We start from the raw sequence: 22,515 nt of genomic DNA on the forward strand, positions 1-22,515 counted from the left end.
CTAGGAAAAGTTGTTTGCGTGGTAGCAGTGCCTACGACTGGTAGGTTAGACTACATGTCGAGTAGGAACGATAGTTACCAAGCGCGTGCCTACACGCGCGCATTTTATTTTTGTCTTTAATTCGTGTTCTGTAAGAATATGTTATTTTCCATTATTGCTCTGTATCTCCTGTTGCGCCGCGTGGACAATCCCTGCGATGACCACGTCGTGCGAGTGAATGAAGAAACTAATGGAAAATCAAACGGCTTGCTGCAAAAAAAAAAAAAAAAAAAAAAACAGGTTGGGGGGGGGGGGGGCTGGTTCGGCTGCAAGCCAACGCTTAAGCATGCATCTCAAACGCTCGACTGACGTGGGAGATCAGCGCGCGCAATAACGCGGCATATGGGTCAGGCTTCGGGAGATTCAGTCGGCTGTAACATAGTGGCAGTCAGCGAGGCGGACAGTTATAGCTTGGTGGCCCTCTGGGCTGACGCGTGGCCTGCTCACAATCGTGTGCTCGCTGTTGCCTCATGCGCGTTGCCACCATGTCCGGAAGCTTTGGCAAGCACCGAACCTCGCCCTTTCCTCAGACGACCGATTACGTCTGCCAGAGCTCGCCTCTCTTCAGCCAGCCGGTGTTTCTAGAAACGAAACATTTCACCGCAGAAGCGGTAATGACGTAGGGTGGGACGCCGTCGGAGACTTACGAGGCCACCACGATTGCGCACAGCCATTTCGAAAAGACGTCCTGCCTGTTGCGTTGGTACGCGCCGGTGCCAGGAAGAGCCCCCTTCAGGAGCGTCGAAGCTACCGAGGCAGAAGAAATGCACGCTTGACTGTGACGTAACCGCGCTAGTCCTAAACCAGTCGCCACACGATGGGCGTTCTGCATAACAGTCTCTCTTTTGCTTCTTTCTTCTTCTTTTTTTTTTTTTTTTTTTTGATACGTGGCAATGCAGGCGAATAATTTATATAACTGAGAACGGCGCACTTGCAGATGATGTACATCTTTCAAAGACGGCGAAGAGAAATGTTTCGGTAAAACTAAGCTGGAATCGTTTAACGATTCTGTCCCCCTTTTTCTTCTCGCACATACGTCTGACTAGACAGAGCAGCGCAACGCCTACGTTTTCACCATGAGCGGCCGGTCGTGAACTGCGGATGATAAAAAGACACACAGGATGGAGCGAGAGGAATCCTTACATTATACCAGCTCTTAATTGGCACGTCAGACATTTTAGTTAAATAGGTCAAAGCATGAGCAGCGGCTTGGAAAGCCAGGAACCATCCATAAACCAAAAGTTCACACAAAAGTTCACAATCTCACACGTGATTATAGCAGGGAGGACACATACATGAGCACAGCGTAAAAGAGACAAAAAGACAGGTATGTGAAACACAATGCAATACAGTAATACAATAGTTATGCCTCAAGTCAACGGTGACAAATATAAAGAACGTAAGTATATCGAACACAGTATCAAAAAATAAGCAAAACAAAACTAAGTCAACATACAGAAAGGTAGCACAATTTTTGAGACGCAAGCGCGATATCAGAATACAGAGAACATGATATAGTTAAAAAAATGTAGAAGATGTAAAATTAGTTATGCACGTATTACTTCCTCGACCAACATTTGAAAATTTTCTAAAGTTGGAGTGCTCGTGACTGGATGGTCCTGTTGGTTCCACTCTCTGTTTGCACGATTAAAATAGGATTATTTCAAACAGTTTGAGTTGTGCCTGTGTTCAGCAAGTGTATGAGGGTGTTTATGACGTGTACGTCTTGTACATGATAAAGAGATAACTTTAGATGTGTCCATGTTTAAAACGCCATGGAATAGTTGATAGAGAAACTTCAGTCGGGCTGGCTTAGCTCGATTTTGTAAGGTTAGCATACAGCTTGCTTTAGTAGACTAGTTGGTGAGTCACTTAGCTTGTATTTATTAAAGATAAACCTTGATGCCTTTCTCTGCACCCCCCCTCCAGTTTGTCAATAAGTGCGTTAGTGAAATGAAACGAACCGATGCTAGCGTACTCAAGGTTTGGTTGAACAATCATGTGATAAGCCAACAGTATTGTGGCAGGTGGTGCCTGGCGAACGCGTCTTCTCAGGAACAAAAAGTCGCTTTGGTGCAGTCGATGGAATGTTTCAAACTTGCGCATTCCGTCGGAGATCATGGGAAGTGTATTATGCTCTAAAACCCTAGCTGGAGCCGTGTCATTAATAGTGTAGGTGAAGCCAGATATTTGTTTCTTTCTAGTTACTGTTGCCGATTTCCTTGCATTTATAGTCGTCTGCAACTCCTCACGCCAAATAAAAAACAAAAATCCAGAGCATTATTTAGGATTTCATGGTCATCATTAGAGTGCATCTTGCCGAGTGGGTGGCCGAGTCAACCCTTCCATTCCAGGCGAATCGACTGAACTGAAGCTTGACGCTTGCTCGGCTCGGCCCGCTGGCGTTTACGCGAATCCGGCGACTGCAATTCGTTCTGACAAGCCGACTCGACCAAACTTCATCGGGTTCGCGCATATGTAACGATTGTTACAGAAAAAGAAATGGGCATGGGCAGGACATGTAATGAGGAGGGAAGATAACCGATGGTCATTAAGGGTTACGGACTGGATTCCAAGGGAAGGGAAGCGTAGCAGGGGGCGGCAGAAAGTTAGGTGGGCGGATGAGATTAAGAAGTTTGCAGGGACGGCATGGCCACAATTAGAACATGACCGGGGTTGTTGGAGAAGTATGGGAGAGGCCTTTGCCCTGCAGTGGGCGTAACCAGGATGATGATGATGATGATAAACAATTGTTCGAGCAACCTACGTATCGATGGAATTTGGCGGCACGTTCATAAGTCAGTGACAGGTCAGTGAATCATTTTACGGACGTGTGGTTTCTACTTGGCCAACACCGGCCCAGGTTTCGCGACACGTCGACGCCTAAGCAAAGCGGAGCTGTGAGTATCAGATGAGGTCATCGCTGGTGCATGTAGTACTTTCTCTTCTTATGAACCTGCTCCGTTCTTCACCTGTCGCTGATTTCAACAAGGATTACAGTGCATTCTAAAGGAACAAAAGATGCCAACCTATAGCAGTATGAATATATCTTCTCAGAAGGCCCAAAAATATAGTAGCGGTGCAATTGATTGGGTTAGTTAGTGTTGAACTATGAGTGAAAGTGTTGCCGCTTTCACACAAGATATAATAGGGATTCACAGAAACTGCCCATTCAAGCGTCATTGCGTATACGTCCCCACGTCCTGCTTGCGCTCTTTCGTACTTTCGCGCTCTTTTGTATAAAAATGGGCTATATATATATATATATATATATATATATATATATATATATATATATATATATATATATATATATATATATATATAATGTTTGTGTGTGTGTGTGTGTGTGTGTGTGTTTGTTTGTTTGTATAAAGAAACACGCGAACATGCCAGAAAGTGCCCCAATAGTTTGAAAGCGGTTTTGCTAAGGTTCATTGGGGAGTAGGCAGACAGGTTACCAGTTAATCATAAGCAAGCTCGGGGAGGAAAATCTCCCGCTTATTCGAGGAACGCGTAACTGTCTATGCAAGATCGCTGAAGTAGATGGCGCATGAGCGTCAATATCGTCTGCATCGTTTTAGTGTAAGGCCGGCACGTACACTCCACCTCATCAACTCCACGTACTGCGGTAGAAGCTACGGCTTGCGTCAACGGATCCGGAATGGGAGCCAGCTATGTGCTGAAGAGAAAGGACTGGCCCATTGTGCTTCGCTGATCCTTCCAGTGGACCGACATCGCGCGCAGAAGAGTATTAGCCGCCGATAAAGAACGAGGTCGTCTTGTCCTGGCTCCTGAATGGTTGAAGCGACACAGTGTGTTCATGAGCTCATTGCAGTTTCGACCAGGGGGAGGATGTTGTATAGGCAGATCTAGCCTTGCTCGACTTACCAGAGCGACCAGTATGATTCTGCGAGGTACGGGTGAGTCATGCGTCTTCGCAGGACTCCTAAATTAGCGCATCGTGCAGTGTTAAGCGTTGTTCAAACGAAAGCGGTGGGAAATATGAGCGGAAGTCAAGCCCTTTGCCGTCGGTGATTTCCGAGTTCTCTGCGCGAATAGCGTAAGCTCTTGCTAGAGACTCTCCGCCTTGCATCGATATGAATTCTTGTTGCAGTTAAATGTAGCACACAAATCTATTTACTGGGATAACGTTGCATTTCACGGTTTCTTTTTTATGCCGTATTCCTCGACATTGGTGCTACGCACAAGGTATCTAAGCAACGAATATGTTATGCTTTCAGTGCTGACTGATTTCAAAGATGCTATTAGAACTGCGCCCTACATACATTAGGGCTAAAACTAAATGAGCGAAATGTCTCAACTATACTGCAGATTATCGCTAAATTATCATGTCAGCCACTGCTACGAATCATGGTCAGCAGTAATCAGTTTATCTCGAATCGTCCACTATTGGAAATTGGGAGACAGCCGTCAGTGAGACAGCGGCATAAAGCTAATCCTTTTTCAGTAAGCGTGTGTTCGCGCGCACTGTGCTGCTTTGCGTCCTCATCACGTTTGCACCGTTCAGCGTGAAGTGCTGTTTTCTTCTTCTTTTTGGTTATACGCCCACAGGGGGCGGTAAATGCGCAGGCAGCAGTCGGAGTGCTGCCTATAAGTCTGGCAAAAGTCGACCCGCATCTTTGCATGCGTTATGTGCGCCGTGACGAGAGCCAGTGCGCGCAGGCTTTTTCGTGCGGGTCTTGTTTCTGCAGTAAAACAGGAAAAAAAATACAGACTGCAATAATGGCCATTCAGCACTTGCGCAATAATTAGGCATGAAGTGCTGTATGAAACGACGCGAACTAATTCGGGAAAAGGCAGAAGCGTGCATCGCCCTCGCCTAAGCCAGTCTGTTGTGTTGTGAAAACAATGGAGCATTTGCAAAAAAAGGCTGAGTCTACTACCCTGCAAGGCCGTTTTTTTCAAACAGTCAACACACCCTCTAATACCCCTGTAGAGCGGGCAAGTGAAGTGCACTTAAGCAGAGTGTCACTCGGTTTAAGTGCACCTTCCCAAGTCTAAGCGTCGCAAGTACAGGGTACTCGCAGAAGAGTGCACTCCGGTCGGAGTGCTTCCACGGAACGCACTTGCTGGCCGAGTGTATAGCCTCGCCGCCAGCGGTTTAAATGGTGCAGAATGTAATGCATAAAATAAGTATTAAATGAACGCGGAAGTTCATTTTAGTTGTTGAACAGTTTTTAACAAAATAATCAGAATAGAACACGCTCATGTTCTGCTCTAGCAGGATCAAATGTCGCCATGTTGTTCTGGATTGGCTAGGCATTCCTATTGGCCGGCGTTGACTTGCAACACTCTTATAAAAAATAATGTTCTCGTTTTTTTTGTTGAGAAAGCATAGGTTGTTTCTTTTTATTTATAACACAATGTAAAACAACCACTTTTTAGTTTTTTTATCTTTTGAATTTACATTTTCAAAAAACGTGCTCTCAGTTTTTGTTTGTTTGTTTTTAGAGCGAGTGCGCTCTGTTTTCCCGTTCAGCACGCGTAGCCTAAAGTGTCATTCAAGGTCCCGAAGTGCACTTCCCGAAGTGCACTTCCCGTAAGTGCACTTGCCCGCTTGACAGGGGTATAAGCCTTGCTCAACCAAGAACTCGTCTCCCTCTACACTGCCGCTGCTGCTGCTGTCTTGTACGCTGCATCGTGGGCTGGTTAAGAGCGTGCGTATACATAAAGGAGCGTGGCAGAGAGTAAAGGCGACGCATGTGCACAATTCCCTCTGGAGCTGCCTGGGCGTCTTCACATTGGCCTCTTGACAGCTGAAATTATCCGTTACCCTCCGCAAAAGCATTGCAGAAACGTACAAGTCCTGAGGATAAGTAAAGAAGAGAGGGAGGGAGGGGGGGGGCGAGTCTTTTCTGAAGGCTAACCGAGGTCACCGTAACACTGAGCTATTTATTATTATATTGGTGGCTTGCCCTTTGCAAAGGGCGATCTGAAAAGTAAATATTGTCCTATAATCAAAGAGGGCAAGGTATACTGCCCGCAGGGTGCGGCTGGCCCTGCAGTTAGCTAGCACGCCACCACTGCTCCAATCGCATTTACTGTGGTCAGTTTTGTGAACGAGTCGGTGGTGTAACCAGCAATCCTTTTTCTGAGGGAGCGCGCACTCGACCGGGGGAGCTGGTTGCGCCAGGTATCCTGGTTATACACAGTATGCACAGCCTTTGTATACCAGTCCAGCAAAACTTCAGCCTCCAGCCGTAGTAGTATTGACCGCAGTTCCAGAAGCATGACCTGTCACCGTAGTTAACGCAGTTCTTACGCAGTTTCTTAAGCAGTTAGCGCCGTTCATCTGAACGTCTGCGCACGATCCAACCGCAACTGCCGTTGTTGCCGCAGTTTGAGTCATTTTTCATTCGGTTGGACCTGCAGAAAGACGTGTCAGCAAGTGCAAACTCGTTAGCCAGTGTTCGTGTGACAACGAAGGAATGTTTGCACATCCCGTACTGTCATTGTACTAGGAGAAATTTCGTTTGTAGGATCCTCATTCAATAAGTCAAATGGGGCTAGTTGTATGACATCGTTCTGTTTACTGCGCTGTATACATCATTATGATGGTTTCCATTACGAAAGTATTGCGCTTACAGCTTACTGAGCTGTAAAAATTAGAAACGAAAGAAATTGGCACGCATGAAATGACAAGGCATACGAGAGGACTCGTGTCCGCCTGCGGTCATGTAGCTTCGTGTATATGTATTTTTTCGTGCACGCTGTCTTTGGTTCGGGGACGTAGCCGTAGTGGGGTAAGTGAAACGTTTTGTGCGTGCTACAGATGGTGTATGGGTGCTAGGGTACAGAAATGATGTAACCGAATACACAAGTTAAATTTATCCGCGCATTATAAAGCTTGCATGCTTATGTTACAGCTAGTGGAAGTCCTACGTCATAATTTTGCAATCGTGCTTCTTTCCTATTCGTAGTGTGCCCGTTTGTTTTGCAGAGGGCGTTTCGGCGTTAAGGCATAGAAAAGCTTCTAGTACGAAATGTGTAGGTGGTCGCGAGACCCGATGCCAGAGCTCCACTACACTGCGGCGACAGGCGAAATCGCCATATGTCGCTATATGTTTATCCTCGCCTCGGGCAGCCGCTGCCCGCAAGCCGAGGGTGCGTGATTCGATCACTATTCCCCCCCCCCTCCCCCCGCGCAACACTTTCCGGTGCAACAGGAACACCGTCGTCCCTATGTCTACAAGCGGCAGTGCCTCGCACGAAAGTCTCCGGTTATGTGAAAGCGGCACCGACAGACATGGCACGGCGTGCAACCGCGCGTCTGCCGGACAGCAGCCCGCGGGCACCGTGTAACGATGCTGGTTGCCGCCGCCGCCGCATCGCGGGCCTCCTGCCGGCGATGTCAAGGAAGGGCACGTTCCCCGATCATCGGCGCACATCGTTCTAGGCGAACCACAATGGGTGCTTCTTTTGCGAACCGGTGACCCCGAAACCCTAACAGTCGGGGTGAAAGGAAAAACTTGGGGCCACGGGTTCCTGAGGGAGCCGATCGAGTATAACGACCCATTAGCGGAAGAAGACAACGGTAAAACTCTCGTGTTGTGCCCAATCCGCGGCCGTTTTTTGCTTCTTTGCGGTGCGGCGGGCGCCACTATTTGCGCGGGAGAAAGGGGCCGACAGAGGGCCACTTGCGTGCGGCGGCCCCTTTGCGGAGGGACAGCCGCTCAGCTGGCGCCGCTTTTGAGCCTCGGGGCGGCGCATTGATATCAATTTGCCGCGCGAAGCGACCTTTTGTGCCGGCCGCGAAGAGGCGGAGCGCTTAATTTCATATGGGGCTGTCCATCTCTGGCCCAGTGCGGCTCGCTAATGAGACGATGCCCGGGAACCGCGGCTCGCGGCCATCAATCAGTATCGTTAGCGCCGTAAATCCAGAGTCGCTGCTGTTGTTTTCTAGCAATGACCCGCGGAGTCACGCGCTGGCCGCTGCGTCGCGCTCTTTCATGTGCCGCCGCCGGCCTTTGTCGCCGACGGGGGCCTCGCGAACCAGCGTTGGATCGAATCCGCTTTTCTTTACAATTAACAGCACACCAACACGCGCCTTTCAAGTTTCCAACAGAAAATCATTGTGTAGATGTCTCTTAACTCGAGCGAAGAAGGAATGTAATTCTTTTTTTCTATGCTTCCTTCTTTTTCGTAGATGAACCAGCTGTGCAAGGTGTGCGGAGAGCCCGCCGCTGGATACCACTTCGGCGCCTTCACCTGTGAAGGGTGCAAGGTAAGCGCGCTTTGTGCTTCTCCGGGCCCGATTAAAAGAAAGCGACACTCTGGCTGTCCGGCTCTGCGAAAGTTGGCGGGTTTTGGACCTCACCCGCTGGCTTACGTGCGAGCCGTCCCGCGGCCGACTGTTTCTGTCCTGCGCGCGGAGCGATGTTGTGAGCTACCGCAGCCACGAAGCGCGGAAGGCTGCATGGCGTGCGGTGGCGAACAATGCTCAATCGTCCGCGCGCAGCGACACGATCATCGCATGCCGCTGCGCCAAGCGGGGCGCCTGCTGGTGACGCCAACAATAGGCACCGTTAGCAGTTTGTGGTGCGGCGGATGACCTGTCACTCACACGCGGAGCGCCGCCGCGTTTCGGGTGCGTCAGGGGGCTAGTCCAGATCGTGGGAAGACGCGTCGTGCGTGGGCTCTGCCTCGTCTCCGGCACCTCTGCAGGCGAGTTTGCGTTGCCCCTGAAATCGGTCCCGAGCGTGCTCTACTGCCGTGGTATTGAGGACGCGTAGTGTGTGGTGGTTTAAATGCGCGCGTCCGTGGTTCGTTCGATAGTAACGTGACCATGCAATCGATCGCTTCGCTGTAGGGATTCTCGCTACTAAGCAGCGCTTCGCCACGGTGAACAGGCCTTGCGGTAAGCCTCGCGCAGAAGCGTCCTGCGCATACGATCACAATTCCAGGCTGCGCACGAGAACACTCTTCCACAATTCTTCTATTGCGTGAACTTGAGATTCAAGATGGGTTTTTAGATTTCGGTAGGTTTGCGCATGGGGACAATGTCAATTACTGTCGTTTCTTTTAACCTTTTCTGGAATTCGTACTCCATAATAACTCAGCTTACGTCTGACATTCAGGGTGAGCGTAATTACATATTCATTATGCACGAAGTGTGCCATGAAAACTTCTTATTGAATGGGTGAATAGAGTATTTCCTGAGAGGATGGCTCCTTAGCCTAAGTGGGGAAGGGGGTGCCTAATGAAAGTCGCCTAAAATAAATATTTGTTTTGTGGCAGTATAATACCGCGTCCTCAAATTCTCGAACATCTTATGAATAAGTTTACCGTAACTTTATTATTTCTTCAGTTCGATAGTTGCGCTCGCTCAAGATTTAGAGCGCTTGGCGCAGCGTTTCGTGCGTGTGTGTGTGTCGGGAGTATGTGGGTGGGTGGGTGGGCGGTTTCCTTTGCGTACCTGTAGTACGATTGGCCGCTTCTATTACCACACGTATTTCTATCGTCACACGCCTTTGTCCGGGTAAGTAAACTGGTAAAATTGCATTACGGATTGTTTGAAAGGTCCTTGTATACTTATTTACAAGGATGATAACGTTTTCGTGGTGTGTTAGTCACTTTAGCGCTTGTGAGGCCCTTTCCTTGCCATCTCACCTCCGGTCATGTGTAAACTGTGCCCACTTTATAACTGCTATGCATGGAGGATACCTCTGGCACCACCTTCGAATCTTCACTCGTTGCGGACGCCGCCAGCGACGCCTACAGCTACAGTCAGACATTTGCATGTGGCCACTGCCGCATCCTTGAAGGGGGAAACAGGCTCATTATTCGCAGTTCTGAAATGTTATCAAAAGTGTCGTAACTTTTTCACTGTGCCGTGAGGATAGGCAACACGTAATTTATTTGCGGTGCACGCTCTGCATGCCCTCTCGGGCCAAAATTTGCATTACTCTTTGTATAAGCAAAACCACTCCGATTGGGAACGTGAATGGGGGGAACCTTACCGAAGGGGTGACCGCGTGGCATTTCTCACACAGCAGTTAGCGCTCACTGAATAAGCTTGGCTGCCCGCGATAGGAGGCCGAAACCGTTCGCCTTGTAATTTGTTCTTTGCCGCCACGTTCGCGATAGGCGGGTGGCCGGTTGCATCGGCGCGCCGGCAGCAAGTGACCGCTCGGCTGGGCCGACGCGTGTTAGGCAATGCTCACGAACGGCGATAATTTGCGGTGCTATGCCGACCCGCGATACGAATTACGTATACGCTCACGCGGCCCGACTTGCATGCGTACGACGGCGGAACCCGCCGCCGGTGGTCTGCGGCCGCTGCGTGAGCGCCGTCGCGCCGAAGTGAGAACATCGGTGCGTGCTTATGCGCCGAAGCGAGCGTCTCCGCTCGCTGCGACCGCCGTGAGCCCCCCCCCCCCCCTGGCTACCCCCGCCATTCGACGGCCATCAACATTTGCACGCATCAAAGTTCCTCGCGAGCCACCCTCCAGCGAGCGCGGTGCAAAGAGCACGAAGACTCTCCGCCGACTGCGCCCGCTCGGCAGCCGCGACACCTAAGCACAAGTGTGCCTGTGAGGATCTGGCAGGACTACTGAAGAGAAACACTGAACCAGTTCATGTCATCATCATCGTCAGCCTGGTTACGCCCACTGCAGGGCAAAGGCCTCTCCCATACTTCTCCGAACTACCCCGGTCATGTACTAATTGTGGCCATGTCGTCCCTGCAAACTTCTTAATCTCATCCGCCCACCTAACTTTCTGCCGCTCCCTGCTACGCTTCCCTACCCTTGGAATCCCGTCCGTAACCGTTAATGACCATCGGTTATCTTCCCTCCTCATTACATGTCCTGCCCATGCCCCCCCCCCCCCCCCATTTCTTTTTCTTGATTTCAACTAAGATGTCATTAACTCGCGTTTGTTCCCTCACCCCAATCTGCTCTTCTCTTATCCCTTCACGTTACACCCATCATCCTTCTTTCCATAACTCGTTGTGTCGTCCTCAATTTAAGTAGAACCCTTTTCGTAAGCCTCCAGGTTTCTGCCCCGTACGTGAATACTGGTAAGACACAACTGGTTATACACTTTTCTCTTGAGGCATAATGGCAACCTGCTGTTCATGATCTGAGAATGCCTGCCAAACGCACCCCATCCCATTCTTATTTCAGTCTCATGATCCGGATCCGCGGTCACTACCTGCCCTGAGTAGATGTATTCCCTCACCACTTCCAGTGCCTCGCTACATATCGTAAACTGCTTTTCTCTACCGAGACTGTTAAACATTACTTTAGTTTTCTGCAATGTAATTTTCTGCAGGTTCATGTCATATCTTTTCATTAATTCTCCGTAAATCTTTTGGTCACTTGCGGGTGGAAATGGCCGAACGTCAGTGTGACGTCACTAACTTCAAAGTATTTTCTCGTTTTCGTGCTGTTATGGGCCGATCGACGCCAGTCAGCACCTAGTCTGTGCAGGAGTACGTTTATACAGGTCAATTACTCACAGGGAACCCTGATCATGAGATGTAAATTTACGTAATATAAATGAGTTGGAGTGCGTACGGCAGGAATTACCAAATCCTGACTGGAAGCTTACCGCTTTCGTTGAAAAGAAATGTCTACTATCATTGCATTCTACCTCTCGCAACATATGTGGCAGAAGCTTCGAGGTTAACAAGGAAACTCGAGAACAACTTAAGGAGCGCGCAAATAGCGACGGAACGAGAAATGCTATGCATAACGTTAACAGACGGGAAGAGAGCGGTGTTGATCAGAGAACCCACGGGGATTGCCGATATTCTAGTTGACATTAAGAGAAAAAAAATGCAGGTTAACTTAATCTTCCCTTTTTGTTTCCCATTAAAGTGGGGCAACTGTTTAGTTTGCCTGACCTCAACGCCATCAAAAACAGGGGCGCCCGCCCGGCTCTAGAGCGTGTCTGACCGCCGTTGCGTTGATGGGCACTTCGCCCACCTTGCGAACATATAAGTCGCAGCTGCGGAGCAGACAGCCGACGGTTTCGTCAAGTGGCGAGGGTTCATGCTGCCACCGATTTCCAGCAAGAAAGAGCCGCGCATTGTGGGGGTCTTTTCAAGAGGAGCGCCGCGAGCAGTCCTGCGCGTAATTTGGTACGTCAAACAAAATTCAGGCGACGACCTGTACAATACGCGACAGACGCGGGTCTTTTAAGTCAGCTGTAACAACAGCACTTGGGTGCGTCAAGCCACGCCGTTAAATGCTTGGAGCGCGATAATCGAGGCGTTTGCAGAGCGTTTTCTGCAGGCCGCAAAGCTCTTTTGTTGCAGTAAAGCGGCACGAACAACCTCAGCATTGCAGCCCCTTCTGAAGAGCGTTACATAGTTCTCATACTGGAAGGTGGCGGTGCGAGGCTAAAACAAACGCTACACCAACGATCGCGTCACGGCCTCTCTGCATAGGGATCGGCAAAGCTTCGCCATGGAGCGGCCGCGCGAAGAACGCGCACAGAGAAAGCTGGGTCGGCCCGTACGCTCGTGCTTTCCTGGTTCGAGACCCGCGAAGAGGATAAACATCCCGGTTACGGCTGCCTCGTTGCAGTACGGCAAACTGCGTGCGCCCACTTTTTTGAACGCGTTAGCATTACACGAGTGTCAAAGTGGAAAAAAAGTGTGTGTGTGTGTGTGTGTGTGTGTGTGTGTGTGTGTGTGTGTGTGTGTGTGTGTGTGTGTGTGTGTGTGTGTGTGTGTGTGTGTGTGTGTGTGTGTGTGTGTGTGTGTGTGTGTGTGTGTTCGAATAGGCAGGATGTGTCGAGCGCGCTCCTGAACAACACTTCCCAAGTATGGTGAATACGGTTTACACCATGGATTCGGGAGCTCCAATAGGCGCGACGTAATGCTGACGCATTTCTCTCCGATTTACCGGTAAATTGCCGCTGACTTAATTTTTTTTTCTCGTTCTATATTTCTAATTGCTTGTCGCAAACATAAAGCCGCATTATTGCGAAACACGGAATTCGCAACTGACGTCTAGTCACCATCGAATAAGCCGGCATAAATTTATCCGAGTTATTCAGAATGCCTACTTGCTCTTCACCTTTGCCAACTTCGCGAGAACGTGTAACGATTCTGGCAAGTGAGCATATATAGTTTCCGAGTGAGCAAGAGCTTTGGCAGAATGTCCATCGTTTGTTTCTTCTTCTTCTTCTTCTTCTTCTTCTTCTTCTTCTTCTTCTTCTTCTTCTTCTTCTTCTTCTTCTTCTTCTTCTTATTATTATTATTATTATTATTATTATTATTATTATTATTATTATTATTATTATTATTATTATTATTATTATTATTATTATTATTATTATTTGAACGTGTATAAATACCACACGAAAGAAACAGAAGCGAGCTAGCAATTTTCTACTAAACGGGACACCACGCCCACCGGCTTCAAGAGGAGAGAAAGACAGGGTCATGGGGGGAGGGGGGGGGCGAGCGCGTACGCCGCCCCGCCCTATCATGGAGGTAATCTCCGGCGAGTGTAAAGATTGTGCCAGCCTAGGTGGCTGGTAGCTGCATGTGCGCTGTCTTCCCGGGCGCCTGGTGTCGGGGGGCGTAATCTCGTTTCGGAGACGCTTTGAAGCGAGAGGTAACGAAAGCGTTCATCCCCCCACCCTATTGGCGCTCTTCGTCACGCCGGCGCTGTGACAGCGAGTGTTTGCGGTAATCGAGTGACATGTTTGTTTGCCTGCGCACGCGTGACATCACGCTTGTCAATTTAATTAACGAATGTTTACTGCAATTTATATGGCCGATAAAACTATGAACCTCACTCTCGCGCAGCTGGGTAATGATTTGCTATCGCTATCAGTGCTTCGCTCTTAGGGGCAAAAGTACGGCTGTTTTTGTTCGCCACTCACTGCGGTTTGAATGGAAGCTCCCGCACTGGACAGTTTCCGACGGGCTTCACCACGAACCGCATGAAGACCTGTCACGCATGTGCACGCGAGACAGTCCTCGCGCAGTTACATTAGCACGAACTGTCACTTCTTTACATCTTACCATACTGTGACTGCAGAGCTACACATACGCACGCAAGCGTATTGCTTCTACGGCGATTCAGGCCTTCGGGTGCGCTGAGAAGGCAAGAAATCGCTTGGTAGTCGGTGCCACCACACGTCTTCATCTTTCAAAACTGACCACTGTAAGCGGAGCTTCGACACTGTGTGGCGACACCTCTGCGAGGAATAGAGATGTGCAGGCGCGCCTGTTCAGCGCGATTCGAGCCACGGCACCGCGCACCGGCGCCCAGGATCGAGGTCGCGTCTCCCGGGCGACCCCGCCGTGTGCGCACAGGGGGCGCTGCTTCACGCCGCTCGGTCCCTCCCGATTCGCCAAGGTGCATCCACGGCGACGCGCGGTGCTTACGGCGCGCGCAACTCGCGGCGAGCTGCTCAAAAATCTAGGTCCAATCATTAAAAGAGCGGCCTGGTTCGGCTTGCTGCGGTCGCGTTCCTGCGTGCCCGCCATAGGTCACAGTGTTCGGGGTGAAAGCGAAGCCGGCGCGCGGCTTCTTCCTGCTCGCTTCGGTCCCGCCTCTCGACGGGCAGCCCGCCGAAACGTCCATTTCCATATTCCATTACCCTGCGCGCGCGCGCGCTCCGAGCAGATGGCACGTGCAGCGCGAGAATCAATTTCATCGGGCGACCATCGGCGTCGCCACGTTGTGTGCCCCGTGTTACAGCCTCAGCCAGAGATATTCGCAGCTTTCACACTGCAAGAAGAAATACGGGTGATGGACCCACGCCGGTTATGTGCAACGATGGCAGGTTCGCGCATGCGTGAAGCCTACACACACACACACACAACATTAAAAAGAAAAGCAGCTGCGTTTCCTGCACGCGACGCGCTTTCATTAGGTGCAGCGAACACGCTGTCCGAAAAGCGTACTGCAGGATGACAAAGAAACGAAAAAGTATGGTGTCAAAGATGACGCGTGGGTAAGCAGGCACGTACGCGAATGCCTATAAGCTCCAATTAGTAAGGCTGTTGCTTACATTCCTTAGCATAAACAGAAATCCTTAGCAGTGCACGGAAACCTGCATTCACTTCATGCCATTTTCTTTGCAGGAGAGTTGTGAAAGGTAAACGGGCATCCGTCGTAAACGGTGCAGTGGTTACGCCGTTACACGTTCTTCGGTTTCATTCAGCACTTGAGCCGATTCCCGCAAGTCAACTGACTTCACGTTCCTTTTTCTTCTCATTTCGCATTATAGATGAGGTGAATAATTCGAGAGCGCCTTAAAGCAAACTACTTAACACCCCGTCCTCGACCACTTTTCGCAAATATACCGATTTGTTTTTCTCTAATCGAGAACCTTACACTCCCAGGACTTCAGAAAAATTCGGACTTGCCATCATCAGCGCTCAAGCAACTAACTTTACTTCTCGTGTACGAGAAATACAGCGACTGCACACACGTCTACACTGATGCATCAACTACATCAACCAGTTCCGGTGGCGCTGTAGTTATACCAACAATGAGAATAACCCAGCGGTTCAAGACTTCCCATGTCACTACGTCTACAGCTGCAGAGCTCGCGGCTCTCCGCGACGCGCTTCATGTGATAAATGCTGACAGTACTAGAAAATCGGCAGTCTTCTGAGATTCAAGGCCGGCCTTGCAATGTGTGCAGTCATTTCTCCGACATGCAGCTCACGATCAGCTCACGTGCGAAATCGTGGAGCTTGTCCATCACTTAAGAGAAAAAGGCCATGATATCTCTTTCCAGTGGATACCAGGTCATTGCGGTATCATAGGAAATGATGACGCCGATAAGGCAGCTCGGACATCAAACCAAGAAGACCGCTGCGTCCCCATTCTTCTCCAAAGGACCGATGCCGCGAGACAAATTGGCATTTTAGCACGCACGATCTCCTTAGCAGAGTGGAACACCGCACATACAAGGCGCACAAGACTGCACAGACTAAACCCGTCACTTCAACTCAGACCTCCAGCCGGTCTACACCGACGTGAAGCGTCTCTTGTGTGTCTGTTATGGCTTGGAGTTGCCTTCACGAATGCCTACTCAGCACTAATTGGAATGACTGATAGTCCTGCATGTGATGTTTGCGGATGCGAAGAGAACATTGAACACTTATTGTGTCATTGTCCTCAATTTCAAGCACAAAGACAATCTTTCTCCAACACATTGAGGAAATTAGATGATCATCCTCTGAGTGAACAGACGTTACTAGAGCACCGTCCCGACCGATCATCGGCTCAGAAGGCAGTGAAGGCACTTTTATGCTTTCTCAGGACTTCTGGTTTGCGCGAGCGTCTTTAACTAAGTGCTGTCCGTGCACGTATCTGCACCTTCTCTCTCTCTTCTCTCGCTCCCCCTTCTCCCTTCCCCCAGCGTAGGGTAGCCAACCAGACTATTGACTGGTTAACATCCCTGCCTTCCTATATTATTCTCTCTCTCTCTCTCTCTCCAATCGAGAAGCCGTTGCGTCCTGTAAAATCGAGCGTACGGACTTAGTGTCGGTGCACTTTTTTTCAGCGCTCCCCGACAGTCCCGGTGCGCAGCATAGACGGGTGTTCGATGGCTCGCGAAGCGCACCGTGCGCCGTTTTCGGCCTCTGCCCGACCGCCTGTGCCGCGGCGGAACGCGTGCCACCCTTGGGCGGGCCATTAATTTCACCGGCACCGCGGCGATAAGAACCGCGAGGGACGCCCTAATGGGGCGTGCGGCGGCCACCGGCGCCGACACCTTGTTGCCGAGGTTGGCTCTGCCGCGGCTCCGAACGCTTTCGGGAATGTGTCAAGTGCTCACATACTGTCAAGAGGCCCCCTCGACGAGCGGACCACACTATGGCGTGACGTTTCCTTCACCATGCATTGCGCATATGCACCTTCGCAGTGCAGCGACGCGTCAACTCCGTACGCTCGTCTTCTTTCTCGCCCTGCACGCGCGAGAGATCCCCGAGACGCGTCGACCGGCCCACCATTCCTACTTTCTCCACGAATCTCGAGGAGTGACCCCTGCACACCCGACGTTGGCCGCAGGTCCTTTCGACCCTCACGACCCTTTTCTTTCAAAAGGGGCGCGCATCAAAAGCAGACGCGATACGCCCTTTTGTGTGTCGTGCTCGGAGACCAGTGTTTCACTTTCGGCCTCTTGCGCGCGACCCGGTTCCCACTGTGGGCCTTTCTCTGCGGTAAAAGCGATCTTTCTCATCGTTTTCTAGCTTTTATTTTATTTTTATTTTTATTTTTTTTGGTCGCCGACCATCTCGGCCAACGAGCGGGAGGACGAAGCCAACGAGTCGCGCCGACGCCTGTGTGGCAGTTTTTTCTTTTTTTCCCTGCTGCGGGGCACGGCAACCTATGCTCCGAGTGAAATGAGCATAGAGGGTTTTTTTTTTTTTATTTCGTTCCTTTTTCTTTGTTCGACCTGCTCTGGAATAACGCAACAACGCTCCATTTTTTTTTTTTTTTCACTTTTAGGGCTGTCATGGCTGTGCAGTTTTGCGCACAGCGCTACAATTCCCGCAAAAGGTGGTGAGTGACGGCATTTCGGCACTGTCCATGCAGAGCAAGCTCTGGAATTCGGGATTGTTTGTTGGTTTGCTACATGTTTATGATTAAATGGCATGTGCGATGCGGGGTGCCTGACGAATTCTGGCGACGTTGGAGTTGCTTCGACGGACTGCGCTGTGCCTCCTTGCTGCCGACCAGCGGACCTCGTGATTTTTCTGTAGGGCGTTCCGGTAAAACAGAAGTGCTTAAGACGATGAATCGGTGAAGCCCCGAACGTCGCCCGTGTGCACTTCGAGTGTGGCACTTTCAGAGGCTTTGATTGGCACCCCTTCTCCAGCGCAGTGTAGCGAACTGGATGTTTGTCTTCCCGTTGACCTCTCCGCCTTTCGCATCTTTTTTTTCTTCTCTCTTTGAGTACAAGGGCTATCACTGCATGCAGGCGCCGAGAGCTCCCGCTTGAAGCGCCTGCCTAAAGAGTCTACCTAGGACACTAGTTCGCCTGTACAAAGGCGCGGAAGAAGTGACCTAGCAGTGACCTCGCCATGGTGTTCAGATCACTTTGGGAATGCAAGGTTGAGGCATTGTGTCCTGGCAGGGGACGCCAGTACTGAAAGGACGCTGTTTGACGAGGATATTGGCTCGTTTCAGGGAGCGGCGCGCTCTCCCGTGCCCACAGCGCAGTGCAGAGTAAAGGAGGCAGAAACTTTCACTGTTGAAAAAAAAAAGTTCATTGTGAGGAGATGACGGTGGGGAAATAGGTGCCTCTGGGCGAGGGTTGTATGAGGCGGGGGTGCCATTTCGATAGTTGTTCTTTGCGACACCGCTCAAAACGTGCTCGAGAAAGTTTTGGCAGGTTTTGTGTTTTGCGCCGTGTCGTGCAACGATCTTTTCCGGAGACGCTGGCATTGTTTCCGAGCTTCTGAGAAAGCCGGGAGCAGGGTCCTTGACATCTGTAGTCTTCTGCCCGTCACCCCGAGCGCAGGGGAGCGCGTGGGTTGTCCTCGTTGCCCCCAACCAACCGCGTGCATAGCCCGCGGGTCATCCGTTGCTGTACAGGGTCGACCCTCTGTCGTCGCCTTCGGTTCTCGAAAGTAGTAGCGGTAATTGCTTTGAACCCATAGAAACGCCAAGGCGTGGGAGTTTCCGTCCCCTAATTGGACCTTTGGGGGAACCCGAAAGAACGGCCTTCCCTTTGTGGGACCTCAGAGCGTCCCGAATGGCGCCGGCTCCCTCTCCTGTCCTCTCTCGGGCAGATAAGGCAGGACCTTTCGGTCGATTGCCCAAAGCGTACGCGCTCCGTAGTTTTCCATGGGCTGAACGCGAAGTGGTGGAATGGCAGGCATCTGCGCTATCCGCGAACATACCCAAGTGCCAGGCCGAACGACTTTGCTTTCTCATACGGGCGCCAGAAAAACACTAGACCAGGCCACTTTCTTTATAGAGCGTGCTTCTTTTGTTTTGCGCAAACAAAACGTATACCGCGTGTTGTCTAGTATCGCGGATGTGCTAAGTAGCTGATATGCTCTCTGCATTACGCCGTGGACCCCACGAACGACTTGTCGCGGATACTACACGGGAAGTTTACCATCGGGCGGTTGAGACAGGACATGACATCGTATTTCAATGGTTGCCAAGTCACTGTGGCATCTTTGGAAATGAGCAAGCAGACACAGCTGCCCGATCTTCACATAGCAGTGCCGATTGCGTTGCTATCCCGCTGTCCAGAGCAGACGTAGCGGGAAAGCTCCGTGCGCTTGCTAGCGAGCTTACCTTGGTCCAATGGTATTTGGCAGACTTTAAAAACCAGCGCCTTTGTTCTCTGTATCCTGATCTGAAGCTTTACCTTCCACATGGCTTACTACGATGGGAGGTAACTCTCATCTGTCGGTATGGCTTGGAGTAGCTTTTACCGATGCTTACTCTTACCACGTGGGAATGACCACAAGTCCAGATTGTGAAGTTTGCGGGTGCAAAGAGATGATGGCGCATCTTCTGTGTGATTGCCGTAGTTTCAGTGCACAAAGACAAGTCCTCAGCATTACGCTCGACAGGACTGACAACCGTCCCCTTACGGAAGGCAGAATTCTTGGACCCTGCCATGGTCCCAGCCGACGTCACCACGAACTGCTTTAAAAGCGCTAGTGCGCTTTTTAAAGGAAACAGTACTCATTTAAAAACTATAGAATGTGTGAACTGCTGCTTTCCTTTTGTTATTTTTTAATCTTCTCTTGTTTTCTTATCTTTTCTGCTCTTTACCCCGTTCCCCTGTACAGAGTACCCAACCGGACACTTAATCGGGTTAGCCTCTCTGCCTTTCACCTCTTGTTTTCCTTCCTACTCGTTCCACTCGGGAGTTCTGGGTTAGTACGAGCTCCAACCGCAGTAAGGCGCCGTGCGTCTGCGGCAGACAAAACTGTCGCAGTATTGGTGGCGCAAGGGCAGGGGATACAAAGAATGAAAAGACATGAGTTCGCATATAGCGAACAATTTCTGTAAAGTTCGATGGCTTGTTAGCACGAGTCTTTAAGGGCCGATAACAAGCGCAGAAGAAAGGTAAAAAAAGAACTTGGTGGCGTCAGCCACTGCAGCATTTCCAAGGGGTGCGTTCGTAATATTCACCCATGCATCATCCAACCTTCCGGTATTGCGGACACGAGTCTATCGGAATCGCGGCACCACCCATGCTACTACGTAGGCTCCAGCCCAATTTTTCCGTAACCACGCTGGCATCGCACACAGAGGTGGGCAGGGAAGGATTATTCGGGCAGCGGCACAGTGTTATTTAACTTTTCTACAGCGGTAAGCTCTCGCAGATCCGAGAAGGAAGTTGCGGGGTTTGTATGTAGCTCGACTATCGATCAGACACGCCTTGTGCAGCCCCGCACGTTGGCACGTGAGGTCACTGCGCCGTCTTTGACGTCGCAAACAACTCGCTTTTGGTGAAACGGCATGAAGCCAGGCCGCACTCGGGTGCTAATTCAGCTCGGCTTTTTCTGCTTGTGCAAAGAAACGGTACGTGCTCTCTCAACCCTAGCGGACCCTGCTTTGGTTAGGCGTGCATATATATGTTAACTACACGTTTTCCCTCTGCTGTGCAGCGGTCTAAAACTAACAGAATAGCCAGTACGTAAACGTGTGCACGCGGTCTGTCGTTTCGTTTTTGATATTTTCCCCGCAGAGACGTCATTACAAGCGTGTTATCTTCGCCAGAGGCATTAAACATAATCGTTCTTTGTGCCTCTTAACGCAGAGGTGTTCGCAGTTCAATGTTAACGTCAGAATCTAAAAGCGCGCATTGACAAGAAACGTGTTAGGATGTACGATATTATTTAAGATAACAATTCTCTCATTGAATAGTGGTTACTTCCTCCACTACGGCTTGCCTCATAACCAAATCGCGGTTTTCGCCTCTAAAGCCCCAGAATTCAATTCAACGAATGGTGGTTACTGCATGCACTGCATTCCTTCTTATGGACATAGCGCGTCGGAATCGCGTCATGTCGGAATGTTCCACAGCTGCGCGTCCTGTCGGAATATGCCACCTAAGCGCACAGTCCAGCGGATCGTCGCTGCTGTCGTAATCAACGTGCAGTTAGGTTATAATAACGTGCTGTGTTGCGCTATACCATTGTGCGCCTGCAATGTTTTCGAAGGGGGAGCAGATGGTTCGGCTCGAAATTTAGGAGTCGTGGTGTCTTACCTGTTCTTGAACGAAAATCGGAACCGATCGAGCATTAATGGCCTTTGCGTAGCGAATGAATTTCGGCCGACAAGTGAGCCAACGAGAACGCATCAGCGCGGGACGCTGTCGCCCGTCTGCACACTTTGTTTCACATTTGCGACGACTTCCGGCTGAAGCGGACGCCCCTTCAGCGTGAAACGGAACCTGTTCGAGGGGGCCGTCAGCCTAATCTGCGCCGGCGCCTCTGCCGCGTTTCCTCGTTCTCCTTTCGCGTGCCCTGTCGCGACGCAGGACTGACGCCGTCTTGCCGCGCTTGTCGCGCGACGACACACCGTCTCGTATCGTGTTGCCGAGCGCAATTAACGATGCACCACTGAACCTTGGCTGATCGAGAATGTCTCCGTTGGCCTCGCAAATGAGCGTCGTCTGTGCGCGGTTCGCTGCGAATGACAGGGGAAAAAAAGAAAGGCGAGGAACGTAAATGTCGCACAATCCAGTCTGTCTTTGGAAAGCGGGACAGCGCCTTCGAAGCCTGCGCTCGTTCCCTAAAGATCGCGCGTAGCAACTTGGAATACCTTGCTAACGCGGTGTCGCTTTTAGTTCCGTCCATTAGCTTGCATAATTGCCACAATGCGCCGCATCATTTCACAGCGAAATGACGTTACAAAGAAAAATGAAACAGAATGAAGTGCACAACCAACCAGTAAGGGCGCGTGCATAAACTTATGTATACTTTATTTTCGTTGTTAAATATTACTGCATTTATGTATATGCCAGTGGCAAGATTAGCGGAAGTGCTGCGTTATATAGGTGACGCAACTGGAGTGTTCAGTGGCAGGGCACGTAAGTCGAATGCGCTGACCTGACAACGTACCGAAATATATATTGCTTGGCTGAGTGCGGAGGTCCCTGTTGCCTGGCATTTTGTGGGGGAAAAATTGACTTGGAGGACAGTACATCAACCGTTCACACACATCACGCATCAACAGTGGCCACAGCGAAACGCTGCCATCAACACAATATGAAACGCGAACAGAAAATAACTGATCAGAGCGTCTTTTCCACGTAATTACGAGGAAGCGAGACGTCTAGTCGCGCAAGAATGGGTTTTGAAGAATAGATTCGTGCCGTATGTATGTTTCGGAGTCTGAATTAAGACACTTACAAATGGAGACGCACCTGGTAAGCGCTACAACACATCGAAGTTGTTTTCCGGCTTCGTCGCCTTCGAAATTATGTTGATAGTACGTTTCAATGCGTGCCGCCGGCCGCCCATTCAGACAGACGGTGCTCCCACCTCAAGGT

General features: G+C 50.4%; 2 protein-coding genes across 4 annotated transcripts in view; one reads left to right on the forward strand and one right to left on the reverse strand.

Annotated features, from left to right (window-relative positions):
- LOC142567151 (uncharacterized) overlaps nt 1-22,515 on the reverse strand; it is a 399,588-nt gene that overhangs the window by 371,638 nt on the left and 5,435 nt on the right. The window lies entirely within an intron of this gene.
- LOC142567125 (uncharacterized) overlaps nt 1-22,515 on the forward strand; it is a 125,499-nt gene that overhangs the window by 76,276 nt on the left and 26,708 nt on the right. For both annotated transcript variants that reach the window (XM_075677818.1, XM_075677819.1), the window contains one exon: nt 8,210-8,287. In XM_075677818.1, the coding sequence (XP_075533933.1) occupies nt 8,210-8,287 (78 nt within the window). The remainder of the gene's footprint in view (nt 1-8,209; nt 8,288-22,515) is intronic.

The sequence above is a fragment of the Dermacentor variabilis genome, chromosome 1, assembly GCF_050947875.1.
Source record: "Dermacentor variabilis isolate Ectoservices chromosome 1, ASM5094787v1, whole genome shotgun sequence".
Classification (NCBI taxonomy): domain Eukaryota; kingdom Metazoa; phylum Arthropoda; class Arachnida; order Ixodida; family Ixodidae; genus Dermacentor; species Dermacentor variabilis.